The sequence below is a fragment of the Lathamus discolor genome, chromosome Z (assembly GCF_037157495.1).
Source record: "Lathamus discolor isolate bLatDis1 chromosome Z, bLatDis1.hap1, whole genome shotgun sequence".
In the NCBI taxonomy this organism is placed as follows: Eukaryota; Metazoa; Chordata; class Aves; order Psittaciformes; family Psittacidae; genus Lathamus; species Lathamus discolor.
Window position 1 is genome coordinate 100,175,974 of NC_088909.1, and position 20,438 is coordinate 100,196,411.

At 43.4% G+C, this 20,438-nt stretch overlaps 1 protein-coding gene across 2 annotated transcripts in view; it reads left to right on the forward strand.

Moving 5' to 3' along the window:
- Positions 1-20,438, forward strand: part of CCBE1 (collagen and calcium binding EGF domains 1) — a 96,325-nt gene that overhangs the window by 57,060 nt on the left and 18,827 nt on the right. For both annotated transcript variants that reach the window (XM_065662158.1, XM_065662159.1), the window contains exon 3: positions 15,472-15,524. In XM_065662158.1, coding sequence (XP_065518230.1) covers positions 15,472-15,524 — 53 coding nt within the window. The remainder of the gene's footprint in view (positions 1-15,471; positions 15,525-20,438) is intronic.

Genomic DNA, 20,438 nt, shown 5'->3' on the forward strand with positions numbered 1-20,438 from the left:
TCTCTGCTATGATTCAGCATTTAATTATATGGTTATAGTCTGGGCTGTTTTTTCTAGTTCTGTTTCTGGAAAGGTTTCCTGAGAGGTCCAAACACAATGAAACTTTAGCATTGCAATCTCCCTGGCTTACAAAACAGCCTAATCCACAGGGAGGGTCACTGACAAGCTGCCCCTGCCTGCAGCTCTGCAAACAGTGTTCCCTAAGAGCTCCCTCGGGGCCAACCCCTCTGTCTAGGAGCAATCGGTTCACCATGCTTGGCTGTCAAACCACAGGCACACGCCATGTGGGGTGATGCATTTGTGCATGGGGGTGCTTGGGTTGTCTCCTTTGAGGGAGTACATCCACTGGGTCTCCCCACCCCTTAGCAGGAGGATGGCTGCAGGCAGTGACTGGAGACCATCAGTGGAGTGAGCAAAGAGGCAACCTCCTCCTCTTGGTGTTAGTACAAATTTCCCCATTTCATGTCCTTTGAGCACCTCCCATACCAGTGAAGCTCTGAAAGAGTTTAAAAACAAAAAGGGATAACTGGGCCCTGGCACAGGGTGCCCAGAGAAGCTGTGGCTGCCCCATCCCTGGCAGTGTTCAAGGCCAGGTTGGACGGGGCTTGGAGCAACCTGCTCAAGTGGAAGGTGTCCCTGCCTGTGGCAGTGGGTTGGAACTGGATGAGCTTTAAGATCTCTTTCAACCCAAACCACTCTATGATTCTATGTTTCTATGATTCTAGGATATGATTTATCACTTAACCAAGACACCAGAGTTGGGATCTACCGTGCCATTGCCAGGCTGAGCTGCTCTCCAAAAGTGTGTGTCCCTGTTTGTTGAATATAGAGGGACCTGGGTTTACCCAGTCCCTTCACTGTGCACACTGGTGGGGTGAATTTGAGATGAAATTCAGCTACTTCACAGAAAATCCAAGTATATTTACAAGAAAGAATGTGTTGGCATTGATTATCCCACACTCACAATGCACTAATGTGGGGAACTTTGTCACAGTCCATGTGAATCTGACTTTCACATACCTTCATAGCTGTAGCTCAAATACATGTTGGGTCAGGAACTGTTGTTTTGGAGAGGATTTTCATAAGGCCTTGGGATCTGGTCCATGCTGGGGATGCTTTGGTGTCAGCCTAGTGTAAGTAGTGATATTTTTCTTCTATGAAAGCTAAAGTGATGTTCATTTGGTAGTAAATCTAAGGAATTATCTAAGTGAGAAGTCTTAAGAAATCTAAGTAAGGAAGTATCGGGTTTCTTGAAGATCTCTTTATGTTGAAATTAGTTTCTATTTGCAGTACTTATGCTCTGGTGGTTAACGTCATGGAAGTAATAACATATTATTACTGCTACCAGTACTAATTAAAAGTGGAAATGTCCAGAAATCCAAGTCAGAAGAAAACATGAAATAAGATATGTTCCTAAATCCAAGTGTACTTCTTATTTCAAAGAAGGGTGGGTCGGAGGGTTGTGCCAGCAAACACCACAAGAGTTGTCAATAGAAGCTGCGAGCTCAATGTGCAAACAGGAGAGCATGGTGGTGCTTTCAGGTTATGGACCCCTCTGCACATGATGACATCATAGAATAATTTGGGTTGGAAAGGACCTTAAGATCATCCAGTTCCAACATCCCTTAGCTGCTGAGCTCCAGTGCTGTGGATTTTGCTGGATTCTTCAAAGAATTAACAGAAATATGGACTTGGGGTGACCCACTGCCCTGGCACTGAGTTGTTTGTCAGTGTTACTATAACATGGATTGCTTCAGTATCTCCATGTTACTAAGGGCTGCCCTTTTTTCTTCCACGTGTAATGCAATCTGCAAACTTCATCTGCTTAACATCCTGCCTTACCTTGCATTTGATTTTTATTGTTACACTTCAGGAGATTCATCCACAGAAGTGTCTGTGTGGGCAACAATAAAAATCCAAAGAGAAATTTATTCTGAGTTATTATCTGCAGTTGTGATAGATAATAGATACTGGATTTCTGTCAGTATTGTGATTCACTTAAATAAAAACCATATGCCTGAAGTCATTGCCTTGGAGATAAGTCAGGCATCTGGCTGAGACTCCACGTTTGGGAATGTAAATGATGCAGATGGTGAGATTATAATACACACTATGCCCATCAGGTTGTAACAGCGATAAACAATCACTTCATTAGGTTAAAAAGGGAGAAAAAGCATCCACAGCAAAAGGTGAAATTTCTCAAGGAATGTACATGGTATAAATTTCAGTTTGGAGCTGGCATGCATGGATCTGGGGGAGTCTGCTTTACAGCACATGCCAAACCTTTATTCCAAATATATTAGAGCATGCTAGATATAATATAGCACTTTCAAACAATTTTGGAGAACCAGATTGATATCTCAGGCTGTAAAAATGTTGGGTTTTCTTCCTTTGAGTGTTTTGGGAATACATGCGAACTTAAGAACAGAGTAGGGAAGAAAACAACTAGTTACATTGCTCTGCATGTAATATTACCTCCACAAAAGTGTACTCGTTTGAACTGTGGAGTGAGCTCAAAGACACCACACAGTACTACATGTAGATAAATGGGTGGGAATGTAGAAGCAGATCGGATTGATGCAAAATGTATGTTCTGAGAGGAAAAGAGGTATGAATCTTGCAACGCTAATCATGTCTTTGCTGATACTGATTTAGACTCAGATCTATATTCAGCATTGTCTTTACAGGCTAAAACAGACTGATGCCTTGGATGTACATTGTGTTTAGCTGTGATACTACTTTTTGGAGACAACACACACTTTCTGTAGAGACCTAAAATTAACTCAGGGAGGGTCAAAGTGACTGTCATCGATGATCATTCCAGTCATGACAAGCCTGCCAGAAGCGGCATGCTGCTCCCATCTTCTAGACTTCCTTTGCAGCCACTCTGTATTATACTTATTTAAGTACAACATCAACTTGAAAATTTCTGGATCTTTAGTAATGATGGTCTTGGAATGAAATGCATGAAAGGACCGTAAATTACAGGGCAAAAATCAAAGAAACTTTCACCAGTTGTTTTCTTTAGATGAAGGTGACAATTCTTGCATATGAGCAGGGCTGTGGTTCGTCCAGAGCAGTTGATCAGTGTGCCACAGCTGTAAATTCCCTGCGGCAAAAAGCTCCTCATGCTGTCACCCGTTTTGAAAACAGATTTTAAAACCCAAGGTACATCACATTCAATTGACAATTCTCCAGTAATTAATCTCAGAGAAAGAGGGTTTTAAAACAGTAGGTGACAAGAGGATGTTACTGATGCAGTGGCCAAGGCAGATGAGAGCATCAGGCAGCCCCTTGCAGTGCACCTTCAATATTCGGCCCGTGTACTTGCATCAGCCTGTCTTCTCTTCAACTGAAGGCAGGAAGTCTTCCCTTTTCAAATGATCCAGCCTGCTTCCCCCGGCACAAGACAACAGCACTACCTGCATTGATCCTACCCCATCTTCTGGGTAAATTGGTTACTAATGCTGATTCTGATCTCACTCTGGCCTCAGGTTTTTTGTGCTTCTGAGCCCAAACTTTGAGCGCATTTGGATGCTTTGGACACCAGAGTTGCTCCAGTGATAGCAGCTTTGTAACAAGCACTGATGAACCAGCTCCAGCAGAGATGTCCTCAGTTTGCATTGGTTTTAGGAAGGGGTGTAGTAATATAAATTCAGTATATGCCTGCAGGCACTAGTATCTGAAACACACCCTGTTTCATTTGTAATGCATAATTAATACAAGGGTAATTGCGCAATACTGCAAGCCAACAGGGAATAATAAAAAAAATTAGGTCTTTGGTTTTGTACCAATCATACAAAATGGCAGCTAGAAGCATCACTTCCTATTTTGCAAAGGCCTCAGGAGAACACTAAAATCAGACAAACTGTAAGAGAAAAACAAGCACCGGAGGTAAAAGGAACTACTCTTCTAATACAGAGTAAAATAGCCCAGAACAAAACAATTACCAGAGAAAAAGCGTACTAAAATTTAAAAGTTAAATGTGCTTTTGTGTGGGCCACACAACTGTCCATAAACCCAGCAGTTACATACTGGTAATAACTTTTAGGTATAAAACACCTTCAGCCTGAAGTGCTTTACAAATAGACACGTTAGGTATTTTCTCAGGTATTTACTGACTGAGGATATACATCCACTTCTGAAGGACAGCCCTGCAGTGAATCCACTCTTCCTTTGGCTCATTTCCACCCCTTTGCTCTCAGTGTTTCATAGCTGGCCAGAGCAAATTGCCTCTTGGTCCTAACTCGTGCTATCCGGGCATCATGACTTGTAGCACAGACCATCCCTAGTTTTGGGGCAGAGGGATAGCAGGGGGCTAAAGGTGGAGGAGAAGCTTTCTTTCAGCTGGAGCATGGTTGCAAGTAGCAACCATGAAGAGCACACTGGGGGGGTGAATTGACTTGATAGCATTTCAACATCTTACAGAAGTCTTGTGTTCAACCTCAGTAGGTTGTTCAGAGCTAAAACCATCTTCCAGGAGGAGGATGAGGAGAGAGGAGCAGCAGCGAGTGCCAGCTTTATTAAATTAGGTAATAGGAAATGGGCTCTCTGTGGGGCTGGGGCTGCGGTTTGCTTGATTAGGCACAGCGCGGTCACTCCTGCAATTAGTACTTGGCTAACGGGCACTTGACACCAAGTTCAGGCTCTGTCTGGCTTGCAAGCTGAGTGCTGTGCGGGATATGGTGTGGTGGGGAAATGGAAGGAAGTTTCTGAAAACAGCTTTGCTTCTCGTTTTTAAAACTGGCCTCATGGCACCCATTCGCTCACAAATTAAAGAGTGGGTTGCACTGATTTTGAGTGGGCACCGCCAGTCTATTCATTGGCTGGATGGCGTTCCTGCTCCTGCCATTTTTAACATAGGAGCTAATTGCCACATCAAAAAGCTGCTTCATGAACTTTCTATTGTCTGCTGGCTGCAGCCTCAGCAGGGTAGCATCAGCTACACAGGCAGCGCAGATACCACTGCCGCATCCCAGATACCAAGCCTTCTAGTGACACCATATAAATAACAGCTCATTCCGGTAATGCTCATCTGCTTAGCGAATTGCTTCAGAATTTACTCCATTCGCCCTACCCTGCAACAAATAACCTGCAGATGTGTGGCTCTAAAAATAATCCTTGGCACTGGAGCCATGGTACAGCATCACTACATAATTCAGCAAACTTCTGCACTGTGTTGTTTTAAAAATGAATCTTTTCTGCATGCTGGAAGTGGTTCATGGAGACAGATTCTCTCCTAAAAGAGACTGCTCTGTATATAGAGAGCATTTTGCTATCATCTCTCTGGACAATAAACATGGATCTGACTTGTAAGAATGATTTCTTTCCTTGTCCAATTCATTAAGTCTGTATACTTAATAAGCAGTTTCAGCTTTTACAAGGTCTTCTCTGGGAACAATAAAACAGAGGGGGAAAGGAGAGAAACATCTGGATCAGTGAAACAGTCTTGAGATTGTATCTTTTTTAGTGTCTTTGTAGAGATTACCAAAGGCTTACATTAAGAAGTTAATTCCATTGCTGCTATTGATGTTGAAAATATATTAGAAGAACAATTTTAACTTGGTCTTGTTGCTTAGATAGCGATCAGAGCTGGCCAACCCTTTTGTTTGAAAATACTGTCATGACAAATAGCATTGTTTGTACTTCATTCAAGATTTACTGGGTTTTTTTCAGTTTTTCTTTTAAGATTTTATTGTGAAATGGAGAGAAGAGGGGAGAGAAAACAGTGGGAAGGGACCAAAGCTGTAATTCCACTGCAGTGTAGCAAATCACATTTTTAATCTTCTTTCTTTTGTTTGTTTGCTTTTTTCCCATCTCTCTAATGTGTTTAAAGAGTATCTGCTGGTGATACTTTTTGATTTTGTTACCTACAGTTTTGTACGCTTACCAACAACCGGAGCTGGGATGTTCAGGGGCTCAAGCACATTATATTCAAGAATAGCCCAAGGGGTTTGCTCAGCAGGAGAAGAGGATGCTAAGGGGCAAATTGAATTGGTGTCTCCAACTACCTAATGAGTAGTCACAGAGAAGACAAGGCCAGACCTTCATCAGAGGTGCACTGCAAAAAGATATGAGATAAGAGCCACAAGCAGCACAGGGACATTTTAAGTAGATATAAAAGGCGTAAATGAGTAGCAAAGTGGTTAAGGACAGTCTTTGTCCCTGAAGACATTCAAGACACCTGGGTGAGTCTCTGAGCAGATAGCCCTGCCGTCAGGTGCACTTGGATCAGACGATTTCCAAAGGGCCCTTTGCAACCAAAATTCTGCTGTGAATCTGTTTTTCTAAAGTTACGTGGGCTCTTTTCCCTAGGATTTATTTCTGCTGCTTATAGGATGGCTGAAACCTCGGCTTGAAAAACCCCCTTGGCTGTGCTGAAGCAGGATCGTGCTCCCGTGACTCTAAGCCAGTACTGGAAGGATAAAAATCCTTATGCACAAGTGGCAGTTAAGCATCTGTATGTGATTCATAATGTATAAAATTAGGATGCTATGCTTTTTGCACTCTTCTAAAGCGTCTGCTCTGCAGATAGCAGCCATTTCATACCCCTTGTCTTAGATAGTATAGAGAGAGTGCCCAGTTTCCCATTTGTCTTGGGCAATTCACATAAACCTCCATAACTTGTGTGATGCCTTGTCCTTTCAATACAAGTTTTCTACACCAGAAAGGCAGAGTATTCAAATGCAGACATCTTCCTCACAGCTCAGTGCTGGAAACCAAGATGTCTTTTGGACACTGTGGGCAGCCAACATAGAGAATGAGGTGCTCGGAGCTGCATCTTTCTTACATTATTTTTCCAAGCTTTTTAACTTTCCTAAAATCTTTTTGTCTGGCTCTCTCCACTTCTAGACTGTTTAAATCAGTTTCAAGAAACATCACAGATTAAAATATACACTAAATATCTGTATCTGTGTCTAGGCTGTAGATGGATGATCTAGAGCTCATGGGGAAAGTACAGGAGCAAGGGTACATTTCAAATCCCAAATTCGGCAAAACCAGGAAGAGGCTGGCAACAGTTTCCAATGACAAATGACAGCCAGACTTGATTAAGTTTAAGCCAGAAGTGACTGACTGAAACTGGTCTTTCAACAAGTCCACTTTACTTGTCCCCTTGTGCTCACACATCATTCTGAGGCTTGGTCTGAGCCTGTTCCCAAACTGACACACGTGTGACAAAGCTGCCACGGGTTTCTGCAGAATCAGGATCAGTCCCTTATATGTCAGCTCACCCCTAAATGAACATAGAGAGAGTTATTAGCTTGTCTCTGAAGGTTAATTGGGATTTATGTCCTGTTTGGAGAACTAGCTTTAGAAATCTGACTTCCTTGCATAGTTTCTATGATGTGTTTCTCTGTGCATGCATGTTTAAAAGGCACTTGCCTTTGGTTGTTTACAGAAAAGAGTTTATTAGGCATTGCTTATGCAGCATTTTTGTGATCTTGTTGGTGAAAGATGCTCTATAAATGGGGTTGGATTGGACTGGAATCAGTAAGTCTAAGAGCTTGCCAGCAGTTTATTGCTGTTTGACTCCAGCGACCGAGGACCAGCACAGCAGCCAGCGAGCGAGTGCAGCTCCTTGCAGCACTGCTCTGGCTCTGCCTTCCACACTGAAATGGAATTTATTGCTCTCTATCTCACATGGATATTTGGTAGGAAATTGGAGCTACAAATGAAGAGTCATGGAAGTTCAACAAAAAAAAAGCCAGGAGACAGGACAGATGTGCTGTGATTAGTCCTGTACTCTGGCTCACCTTGGGTTAGATAAATAACCGAATGTGTGCCGTCAGCAAGACATACTATTTACAGACTTGGAAGGAAATCTGGCTTGCAGTCCTCTAATTGGAAGTCAGAGGTGGCGGAAAAAAGGACCTCTGCTCGCTTTTCATACTTTTAAGTCTCTAAGCAGCAAGTTATTTTAAATCACGGGCTCAATCTTGGATAATTTTTAGATTTAGGAGGCTACTTGTTCTTAGAAATTATAATGTACTTGTGAGGACGCATTAATTTTCCAGTTCATTAGACAACGTAGTAAATGCAAACAGTGCTATCTTTGTGTAAAAGCCATTTTTTTTCTTCCCCCCAAATTTCACACCTGTCAAACATTAATTTGATTCTGCAAAATCCATACCAACTTCACCTGCAGAACTGAACAAAATCATTTTTTGGGTACAATGCCAGAAAATAGAAGAAATTTGTAAGAAAAGAGAGCAAGACAAAGCTGACAGCGTGTGTATAAAGCTGAGTCTAAGCAGATGAAAACAGTCAAAAGTCTTTTATTTAATCATTCTGCTATTTTTGACATGCTGTCCAGTGATAAACTACATGAGCATTCCTTTGCATTAAGGGGGCGGTGGGCAGAGGGGAAGCAATGAAATAAAAATCCAAGAAAAAGGGGACGAAAGTACAGCCCAACACTGAAGGAATCATATACGTGATTTGGATGACGATGTTCACATGCGTGTAAAATACCCAACAAACGCCTTTTCCAGTGGCAGCAGCAATAATTACCTTTTTGAAGCTGTGTGATACTTTGCTTCCGCAAGTTCCTTCCTTGCTCAGAGGATATTCACAGGCACATTTTTACCTGGTAATTTTTGGACATTGATGAGTGAGATATGAGCACTGATGGTCACGAACACCATCACCAGTTGGTCTGTGCTACAGAAAGAAATGTTGATTACTCTGTTGTTAGCCATCATGTTTGCAGCACCAAGGCTCTGGTTACACTAGGGACTGACAAGGGCCAGCGTTAGTGCTGGAACAGTCTTACGGCTTCCCCAGAATGTGAAGCCAGAGTCTGTATGGTTCCTGTGGAAATCCCAACATGACCTTTTTCTTCCATTACACTCAGAAGGAAGGATCACAAAAAAGCCCTTCTAGAAGTCTCTATTCAGCCCAGAAGAGACCCAAAAGGCAAGCATTTAGTTGCCATTTCTTCCTGTAATAAGCAGAAGCTCATGAACTCTGTTTTTTCTTGTGGTGCTGTCTGCAGGGTACCAACATTTTTCTCTGCATCCCAAAAGAACGAAAATATTCCCAAAGCGAGGGTCTCCTGGGACTGCTGATCTGCTGGCAGAGGGAAATGTGCTGAGGAAGTGGTCTGCCAGGTTTTGTTTGGTTCAGATTTTGTCAGAACACCTCCACTGGACACCTCATCACAGCTCATTTACTTAAGCCAAACCATAAATCCCATCATGGCAGGATGTCCTGAGCTGTGCCTGTACAGAATGGAGGCCAGAGACTGACACAAAAAGGATAGATGTTTTCAGTGGCTGGATTCCTTGGATCTGTGAAGTTTTGCTTTTTGTGTGTTCATAGAATCCTACAATGGTTTGGGTTCGAAGAGAGCTTACAGCCCACCCAGTTCCAACACCCTGCCATGGACAGGGACATCTCACACTAGAGCAGGTTGCTCCAAGCCCTGTCCAACCTGGCCTTGAACACTGCCAGGGGTGGGATTGGAAGTCCCATGACTGAAAAACCCTCATTGCCCGGTTTCATGCAGCTCAGCACCTGTCATAACTCCAAGCCCCACCAACGCCCATGCAGGGTATTGCACCCCTTGAAGTATTTTATTGCTCTTTTATACAGGAACGAGCTTCACACACTCAGAAATACTGCACTCTGTAGGAGTGCAAGCCATTGTATTGGTTTGGAAGGTCCCTTCTGAGAAGAAAGAACCACAGTTTATACTCCAGCACCATAAAACTCAATTCGACCATAAAAAGATGACATGAAACAGCACTTCAAGGAGAGGAGGAGTCCATTAACAATATATTACAGTAGGGAGCAGCCAAGAAGCGTGTCTGCGAGCTTTCAAGAGCATCAGCCAGAGCCTCCCTGGGTGAATGCTGGCACAGTTCCGCAAAGTCAGCAGAGGTATGCAGCTTTTGCCAGGGGAGGATCTGGTCCCTGGATTGTGTTCACAGAAGAGCAGCCCAGGAACTGTGAATCTTATCAAAACCTTCCCCTTAGCAATAACTGGAATGGGACTTCATTTCTGGTATCTGTCTTAATAGCCAGAGCTGAGCAAAACAGCTGATAGCAGGGGTTTTTGTTTTTCTTTTTTCTAAGAAAAAGAAAACCATTATATGTGGGTGAATTTATTTGACTTAAGTAGCTGACAAGAAACATGGCTTCAACTCAGGCAACACATTAATCACTGAAATCTGACTTGCAGAAAAATCAAGTAATAGGTTGCAGTGATTTGCTGTCAGAGGTCTGAGTTCCAGCTTTGCTGGTGAAGGGTTGCCTCTGCGGTTGTTCAGGCAAATCTTGCTTTATTTAGTCAGTTAAGAGAAGTTAAGAAGCATATATATACATACAGTGGTCATAGGTGCTGCAGCATCGCAAGGCATCACTGTACCTGTGCTACTCACTCTCAGCAGGAACAGTGACTGGAAGGGCTTGGTCTGGCCTTGGACCTTGCATTACACCCAATGTGAACATAAATTACCTCCTTACAAAACTGTGAAAAGGACTAAGTCTGGAAATCATGACAAAGTGTATGCTGAGCAAGTGTCTGCAGGGAGGCCATCCTCTCTTACTCAAGATTTCGGTATGTATCCCACGGAAAGGCAAACAAAAAAAGCATTGCTTCAGTTTTACACCATGTTGCCATAAATCTTCTCTCCATGTGAATTACCGTGAAACTGTTCACAGCTACTGAGCTGCTTCCTTAACACATTGCGCTGCAGATGGGCTTTGTCTGTGCATGCTTTGGCAGACAGACCTGTCCCTCATTTGGATTTTATATAGAATATGAGAAAAACAACAGTTGGGAGTGGGTTTTTTTTTTGTTTTGTTTTGGGTTTTTTCCTAATGTACCTTGTTGGCTTGCTTTCATAGCTCTCCAATTATTTTTGGAAGTTAATTGCTGTATTTTACATTTGCATTTTTGCTGTACTGTGTATTTCTCAAAGTCAGGGTGATCAAATAGAAACACTGGGCAGGCACAATAAGGAGCCAGTCTAACAACGACCCCTTTGTGCAATTAAACACAGCCATGCCATGCACTTTGCTGACTCAGGTCTTCAAGATACGGCACAAATCATCTGAGTTCAGGTTATGACATTGAATAAATCTGATTAATTTTTTCTTCTATCTTTTCTCAACAGGAGATTTTTTTATTATTATTATTATTACATATATGCACTCAACTGTATTATTATTATTACTTTCTACCAGCACTGACGTGGGAGAACAGTGTTGATATATCTAAACCCGCATAAAACGTTAAGCAGCTCTTATACCCTCTAAAGTGCAACTCTTCTGACATTCATGGGTTAGAAATAGCATGTCGGAGAGGAAGGATTCGACCTGCCCCACCACCTGTGGAGTTGCTGCATTTTGCAGTGAATGAAGCTCACGCATCAGCTGACCTATAAAAAAGGTCCATATTTTATCCTAAGAACTCACTTTCTGACTCAGTGTAGAGATTTCTGTGTCTGCTTTGCTCCTAGGAGGCAAGTATTTCCTAGAGTGGACTCTTCTGTTTCCACTTTCAGTATCTTTAGCAAGAGTTTTCTCAACATGTTACATTCATCTGAAACCAGTATAAAACTTTCTCGCATTTCACTTCACATTTTCCCTATTCCTTCCCTTTATTCAAACACCAAATGGTCACCGTGTCTTCTTCAACATAATCATCATGATAAGGTTTTAGAGTCGCCTGTTTGCTCAAGTTAACCAAAACCCCAATACACATCAGGCAGCTCTGAGCCAATTGTTGCCACAAGCATCCCAAGCTGCTGCTGTGTTCCTGCAGACAGGCACAGGTTAATTATCACTTTAAATGTTTATCCTGTTGTTGCTTGCATTTCCAAAGCATTTCAGTGGCTGTAGGACCCTGGATCACTCCCTTCCCTCTAGCACAGCAGTGTTGTACAGGTTCAGCCTGCCCCGGTCTCTCCGCAGTGTCCTTGTGCGGAGCAGGAGGGCTGGGGGTGATGGCAGCTCTGCACCAGGTGGAAACAATTATGGGAAAAAAACATGGTCCACACGGGATGGGTTACTGCTGATAGCTGCCAGATAAGCTAACTTAATAAAGAGGTGGCTTAATTAAGCCACATTCCTTGCATCTTACCTTTCATCCTGCCTGTCTGGGGCGATGCTATCAAGCAACTAACACTCTGCAAGATGGGGCAGGGAGTGCTGTGCTGGTTCACTGCTATGTGATGGGCACAGGGGGGACCTGCGGGTGATGGGACGTGGGGGTGCTCCCTTCAATCTGCAAGGTGATGGGCCACAAAAGCCTGCCACAGCCGCTTGCCTGGTGTTTATTGGTATCAAAGACTTGACCCTAAACTCCATCTTCTGACATTCAGTGATCCAGGAGCACCTCAACATCCAGAGCAGAGGGGAGTAGCTCAGCATCTCCCTGCTTTTCAATCAGGTCCTGTCAGATAAAAGGGGTGACTTTGCTTTGAGAGAGTCCCTTTCACTGTGGATTTTTCTACAGGTAACACAAAAGATAGACATTGCAGTGATCAAAATCATGGTGCTCAAAACCCTCTGGGAATTTGGGCTTGTGCATGTTCTTGAGTGAAGATTGCACGAGAATCAGAAGTTTCTCTACTTTTAATAGCTGATGCACCCTATTAAAAGCTGTAACAGAGAAGTCTGCTAGAAGATTCTCCTTTTGGAAACCAGATTTAAAGTTAATACGTCAACTCAATTTCCACATAGATTTTAGTGGCTGAGCTCACACAGCTGTGCATTAGTTGGTGTTCAATGCACATTCACATGTAGAGCTGCGTAGCAACCGCCTCGCTGAAAGTTATTCAGTAGCTAAAATTATCAGTGGGGACCCCCTCTTACCTCTCACTATGTATAACAAGATCGCTGCTGCGCAACATTGATTAGACATGTCAGTCTGGAGCTGGATGTCTGGAAATGAATATTGCTATTAAAATGCCTTTGCTAATGATCAACTCATGTATCCATCATTTTGACAGATTTAAGAATGTAAAAAGCTAGAGCATGCACAGATCCCAGGGTTGCACTGTAATGTTCAGAGAAGCATGTATTGTCATACTGTATTTCCTGTGGATTAACCCTAAAGTAGCAGTTTCTGTGGCAAAATCGCGTTCATGGCTGAAGCTTGCTGTTGAGCACAGGCTGCGCTAATACAGAGATCTGTAATCTGGAACTGGGAAACGATCATCATGCAAATTGGTTTCTGGTGCGTGATACTGAAAGCAAAGCCTCTAAACCGCATCTTTAGGTGTGATTTAAAGCATTCATAATGTGGAAAAATCTTTGGGTGTTTAGGGAAAATATTTCCAAATCTCCTTTCCAGTAAACTCTGGGAAAATTCATCAAAAATTGTAAGGAAGACTGAAAACAAGGAAGTGATGTGTCAAAAATATCTCCCTGTGGAACTCAAGAGATGGATTCCAAGCATGGGCTTTGGATGTGTGCAAGGGATGTATGATTTTCCTCTTTCTTTAATTGGACCAACCCCTTGCAATGCTACACAAGCCTGTGCTTGCTCCAGGGTACCAGGGCACCAGGGCAGTATTTAACAGCTGTACCTCAGTGTGTCATGGGTTCTTATTGTGCGGCTGTGGGAGAGGGGTTTGATCGGGACAAGTGGTTTGGCTATCAGGAGAATCCAGGAAGGAAGATAAAACCACAGCGTATCCACAGGAAAGCCAGCAAGTTCAGCCAAAAGCCATTGCTGGCCGAGTTGAGAGGAGAGAAGCAGCTCCTGCAAGGTTCCCAGCAGGCGAGTCTTTATCCAGGCACAGGCTGTGCCAGCTGAGGTTGGCATCTGCTGCCACAAGCCAGTCCAAGAGTGGGAGTCCTAAGTGTCCTAAGCCTGAAAATTAAGCAGGAATTCTCAGGGATGAAAGCTACTGCTTCCTCTTTCTGGTTGGTTTTGGCTGGCATAACCCTATAGGCCAGCATCTCATGGCTGGGATGCCCTCCTCTCCTTTCCCATCTCTGCCCTCCCTCAATCCAGGCTGTATCTTCCTCTGAAGAGCAGCTACAAGCAAAGCTTTATCAACCTCCTTTCTTCCTCAGACAGGAGGAGATGAATGTGCACTTGGAAAGCCATTGGCATGGCTTGCAGCATATGAACAACCTCCTCGATGCACCTTTGAACTCATTCCTCCTGCATTTGTTAGTCTTGCAGATAAAACTTCACAGCAGTGTTTGGAGAAAAGTCTAATGAGGGACCAGTTGTTTGCATAACAAAGCAAAGCTTCCTCTTCAGATGTTCAACCTTCATTAAGTATAATTTATATTCTGGCTAATCTTTGGAAAAGGGTAAAATATGGAGCCAAAGTTTGTTTTTACATAGTTTGGAGTGATGCATTGTTTGTTTTAAGTGGTCATTTGCAACTGATAGTTGATTTAAATTCAACTTAATGATGATTTGTGATGGCTGCGTGTTGTCCAGGGGAGTGTTGTGTCATTGACTGCTATGCCTTTAGCACTCTTCTGCGTCAGTTATTGAATTAAAGGATAAGACCAAATGGATGGTTTCCCAGTTTTGCAGATATTTGAGCATATCCATGGGGCATGAAAAACTGTGAATTTGTAAACTACAGGGTTATTTTCCCCTCAGACTCACATAAACTTGATAAAACAGCGCACTGAACAGCAGTTTGCTTCTCTTGCAGCAGTCCTGGTGCCTGGTAGTCACTACCGTGGGACCCTTTCAAAGTCACCAGATCCCTGCAGCGAGTAGTTCTCAGAGTGATAGGGGACACAGCCATTGGTAAAGGCTTCTCAGCCCTACTGGGAGTCCTGGTGACTTGATGTGATTTGCTGTCTAGAAGGCAGGTATAGCTGAATACCTGAATGAACAGGCCAGTGTGTTAAGAAACATTAATTTCTCAGCACTTTGTTCATATCATAGGTACATAAAGAGTACTTGGCCTGTTGACTCTTCACTGCAGTTGTGTCTGCCTGCCTGTGTAAGATACTTTCCCTTGCTCCAGTTGAAATACCCAATATATTTTACTCACCACCTTCCAGGTTAATCAAACAATGAGAAATTACTGATAACATTTATCTTGAGTGCACTCTTTGCTGAAACTTACCTTTTCTGCAAGTTTACATTGTAATGACGGATGTTTGAAAACACCCTTCACCATATCATGAAAATTATGACCTGAGCTGTGTGTATGGACAGCACTGAGGAGTGCTGCATCCTTTCAACACAAGGGAGCTGGGTTTTCAGAAAATACTTAGGATGTTGAGTGTGTCCACACCAGTTACCCAGCCCCAGGCTCCTGAGGTGTCTGGTCATGCCATCATTTAAAATGCCTCATGGACTGAATGGTGTGTTTCCATGCTGCATTCTTTAATGCTGAGTTATCTCCAACTGTGAAGCTCAGGATCCTCATCTTACTTCGTTCATCACATACATGATACACTCATGAATGTTTCTAAAGGCAGCATCAACCTTTAGATAATGTATTTATTTATTCATTTATTTATTCTATTGTTTTTCAGGAAAAAATGCTGTAAGGGTTATAAGTTTGTGCTTGGACAGTGCATCCCTGAAGGTATGTGATTTCACTGTTCTTATCTGTCCTGACCTCTGCATTTGTCTTTCCCCCTTTGCCCTCTTCTCATCACTGCCAGTTTGGAAGAGCATCCTAATACAATCACAGGCTCTGATGTCTCGTGTCAATGGGGGAGCTGTTTCCAATAAATTGTTGGGAAAATAAAAAGATCACTATCTTCCACAAGTTTTGCTTAGCATGCCAAGCCTTAATCCTCCCCTAAGTACACATGGCTATACAGATCTTGTCCCATGCACTGCTGCAAACAAAGGGCTGCATTCTGCTCTTAGCTAGGCATGCAGGAGTGCTCTGTGCACCCAGGAGCACACCTTTCCTGTCTGATGGCTCTCCCCATGTACCCCTTGGATCTACAACAGCCGATTTGGCTTGTAATTGAACAGGGAATGGGTGACTAAGTTAGTCCTGCTGTTAGTAACCCATTTCCCAAAGATGTCAGTGAGGGGACAGCATCATCAAACAGCATCACTGTTCCGTCACTTCTCCTGGTCATGGGCACAGAGGTTGTGGCAATGCGATCTCATGTAGGAAAAGGCTGAGCTCTGCCTTTTCCTTAATCTTGTCAGGTCCACCCAGCCAATGGCTTCACGTGAGCAGTGGCAATGGGGCTTCTTCAATCATTCTGACTGCTTTGTTTGATTTGGATTAAATTGGCTCTGAAGTCATAGAAATAGGAGCTGTCATGCAGAAGCAAAAGGCCAGCGATAACAAGCCAATAAACCGTGTTTTCTCCAAAAACCAGGTTAAAAGGTTGGTTTATGGTAATACATCTTTCTATTTGATGACACGTGGAAAGCCTCGAGTTGACCTGAGAGTTTTGCCAGTTTGGGATGGTGATGTTTTGAAAAGAAAAGGGACAAATTAACATACTGGAGAGAGTCAGTCGGTTTTTGACTTACAGTCTCCAGCCAACAGGGATTATAACCCAAGATCTGATCCTGCTGCTTTTGTTTTCTATAATTTGCATCTTCTTTGCTGCTGGCTGGAAACACTAGAACACTGGTTGGGAAGATGAAAATAAAAAAAAATTTAAAAAAAGACAAAAAGAAAATCCACATTTTCTCATAACAGGAATTATGGATTTTCTGCTTCCTTGCGAAGAAACAGCTCACAGTACCCACCCAAGCCCTGGGGAGCTGGGAAGGGTTTGGGTGAAATTGATGCTCCAAAAGCAAAAGAAAAGATGTGGTTTTGCAGTGAGTTTCACTTCAGTGTGTGTGGCATGAGATGGCAGCTCTAGAGTGAGACAGACACTTGGAGGAGGTGGTTGTGCTTTGTTGTGCAAGGCAGCTGTGTGCATAAGAGACAGAGGCCCTCCTTTCAGGGTGGAAAGAAGCCAGGACTCTACACTCTGCCCTCCATTTTTCCTATGGATTGTAACCATTTTATATGCTGGCTATTCAATAAATATAATGGGTACAGCAGGAGAAGTGATAGGAACAAAAATAAAATGAGAGCCATGGCAATATATTATTTTAGGCTCCTAATTTTCATCTCTTCAGACTTGAGTGATTATGAAAGCAGCTTTTATTATGTACCCACTGAATTTGCTTAATCCTGTCTATTAACTGCACCTCAGTAACCTGAGTTTTCTGCCACTAATTGAATTTCTCTTCTGGCTTCTTTCCTCTCATACCCCCTCTCACCCTTTTTCAGCCCAATCTACATTTTGCCTTGAAGTTCAGAGGCCACAGCAACTATTATAACATCTGAGACGATCTTGGTATAGGGACGAGAAACACAATTCAGCGAAGCACTCGTTTCACTTGGTCCATTACAAGACATTACTTGGCTCTTCACACATTGTTTTGGCATAATCTTGACAGAGTAGCTGTATGAAATGCATATCTCGACACAGCCACATAAATACATTACAGATGTGAGCTTATTAGAGCACATCTGCACCTTTCAATCCAGTACTGGCAAGTCAAAGATGTGAGAAGTAGTTCCAGTCCTGTCTTCTCTGTGATATAGCAGTGGCTGAAGAGAGGAGGTTTGGGATAAGGATAGACCCTCCCTTGTCCACCCTCTTACAGCTCCTCAGGAAGACAGTGAAATCCTTCTTGGACAGCTGTTATTTAAACAGACTCCCAAAGGACTGTGTCTTTGCCCATGACCATCTTCAGTTTCTGACTTGCTATTTCTTGCCTGCCCTTGAAAAGCAACAGAAATCAGTGCAGTCCAGTATGAGCCCATGCCCCATGTTCTGCGTTTCATTTGCTTTGGGCTCACCTTCTCACTCTGGGTTTCAGCTGCAGGAGTAGGGGACAATGCTCTTCACGAAACTTGAAGGGGAGTTTGGTTTGTACGGCTGATTCCCCTTATAGCATCTCTTCCTTCTCCACCTGACCAGTGAAGCAGGTCAAAAAGTAGCTCCTCACCCTTTTCTCCTGAATTATCTCCTTCTTTGCTCTGGATACTAATAGCTGCAACCAACTCCTGTCTTCTGGTGTCACTGAGGGTAAAGCAGGGACAGATGTAGTCTGGAACAGCTTCTTTTGGAGAGCACCATCGCTGCCACTGGTTTGTTACTTGAGTTTCTTGGCTGTGGATTAGTTACAGTTTATGGCAGGCAAACACTAATCAGATCTGTTCTTCCCTCACTAATGCTATTTCAGAAATTTCCTTGGTACAACTTCAGATGCTGCGTTGTCATTCCTGAGTTCGCTGAAATATACAGAGACATTTGTTGTTCTGCTCCAGTTTTTTGGTATTTTCCTGAAGTCTGGAACAGCCTGATCCTCACCGTGTGGCTTTGATTCATCCACAGACCACATTTCTCAGCCTGGGCTGGCAGACTAGGGGCTTGACCATGGAAGGGCATGCGCATCCTCAGTTCTGCATAGCATACAGAAATAGCGAAGCAGCTTTTGCCAAGTTTCATCCCACTTGTGAGGACTATTCCTGAGGGAGTTGTGTCACCTGGGACCAAAGCCCTGGGGACACACAGCTCTGTGATGTGGGACCTGCCCACAACCATTGTCTGATTTGGGTTGACTCCTTGGCAACCACCAGCAGGGAGATTACCACTTCTTGGACCCTTCCCTAGCTGTGTATGAAAGTAAATTAAGGTGGAAGTGAAAGCCATTTAAAGTCTAGTTAGATGAAATATGGCAGAAGAGAAGCAATTAAAAAGCACTGGCATTGTTTAGTCTAGAGGAAAGGAGGCTGAGGGGAAATGTGATAACAGTTTTTAGGTATGTGGAAACTTGCTGCAAGGGGAAAGTAAACTGCACTTCATGGCCAAGAAGAAGAGGACAAAAATAATGGGCTTAAATGGCTACAAGGGGAGTTTGGAGTAGATATGAGTAAAAGGCTTTCTATCTGCAGGGACATTCTATCTTGGTAATAGACTGCATGGTGGGGCATCTCCAGCCGTGAGGGGTTTCTAGGTACAGGTTAGATGAATGTCTATTAGGAAAGGTTTAGACATAGCTAATCCTGCTTGTGGTGGGAGATGGTCCCTTCCAGCACTGTTGTTTATTATTTTATTAGGGCACAGCTATTCATGGAAGCACAGGGAGGACAGAGCTCATTTTGCGTCCACTCTGAATAGGCAGAACACGGCACAAGCCAAATCCAGCATCTGCACGGGCACACTGGTTAAGGAGCAGGCATGTTCATCTCGGTTCATCTCTTATTTCAGTGGAAAATTAAATTTGCAACCGTGCCCAGGAAAAACACCACTAATACCCATTTTATATTCAGGATTATTTAGTAGTGCCAAATGTAACAGGAGTTTACAACCCCAGCATCACCTAAAAAGCTCAAACTAGCCAAGGCTGACCATGTTTGAAGGCAAGGGCTGTGTTTTCCTTCCACACTTGAGCAAGGCTGTGCACTGCATGACCCTAGTTCCTGCTGGGTGTCCTGGCACTGCCATTCACCATCACAGCACTGCAGGCAGGCTTCAAGTGTTAACACAGTTGTGAAATAAGAAGGAAAGAAAGGATGCCTGCTATTCAAAAGGTGACAAGCACAAGGGAGGAAATGTTTGGCACCATTACAATAGTACTTCTTGGTCTAAAGGGCTCTGGTGTGATGTACAGCAACTTGTTAAGTGTCGTTTGGTGCTCTTCTGTGCCTTGGCACATTGTCACTTTTACCCTCAGTGCCATGTGTGTGCTTCATATAATTTCTGAAATACGCAAATAATTTGTGTAACATGCAAATGTGGTTTCACTTGCTTTACTGTCTACCAGTTCATTTTAATTGTTTGGAAAAATCATCATACCCAGGGATGTCTGCTAGTCATTACTGTGAGTCACTAATGAGTTTGGGTTTTAATCATTTTATACTGTAAATATGGAAATAGTGCATTGCTGGGAACTCAGCTGAAACACTTTGGTTTAGATGTATTTGGTCTGGAAGATGGACAGCATATTTCTGCTATGACTTCCTAGTACCCAGTCACTGAAAGGTCACAGTGAGAGCCACCTGGATGCTGTGTACAGGATGATGTTCCTCTGAAATCATCTCAGAAACTGCCACTTGCTTTGGCATAAAACCTGACTTCCATCAGGGTTTGCTTGGGCTGGTTTTAACCCTAGATGTTGCTCCTGCTCCTCTCTTCTCCTGGCACTGCAAACCCCTTGGACCCACAGCCAGGGATGCCCATCTCTCCTCAACCCCACCACCAGCCTGACACCAGGGAACAGATCCAGCCCTTGGCAGGGCAGAGATGCAGGTCAGACCACGGTTTGCTCTGGTGTCTTCATTGGACTTCACATCATCTGCTGCACAGCACTGAAATCAGAAACAGATTCTCCCTCCTTCGGGTTTCAAACAGCGACTTGAGTGTTTTGGGACTCCACTGACAAGCCTGGCCAGCGACTTTACCATACCCTAATCTGCGCGTTGCTATTATGAAGAGTGATGATGGTTTTGTAACAATGT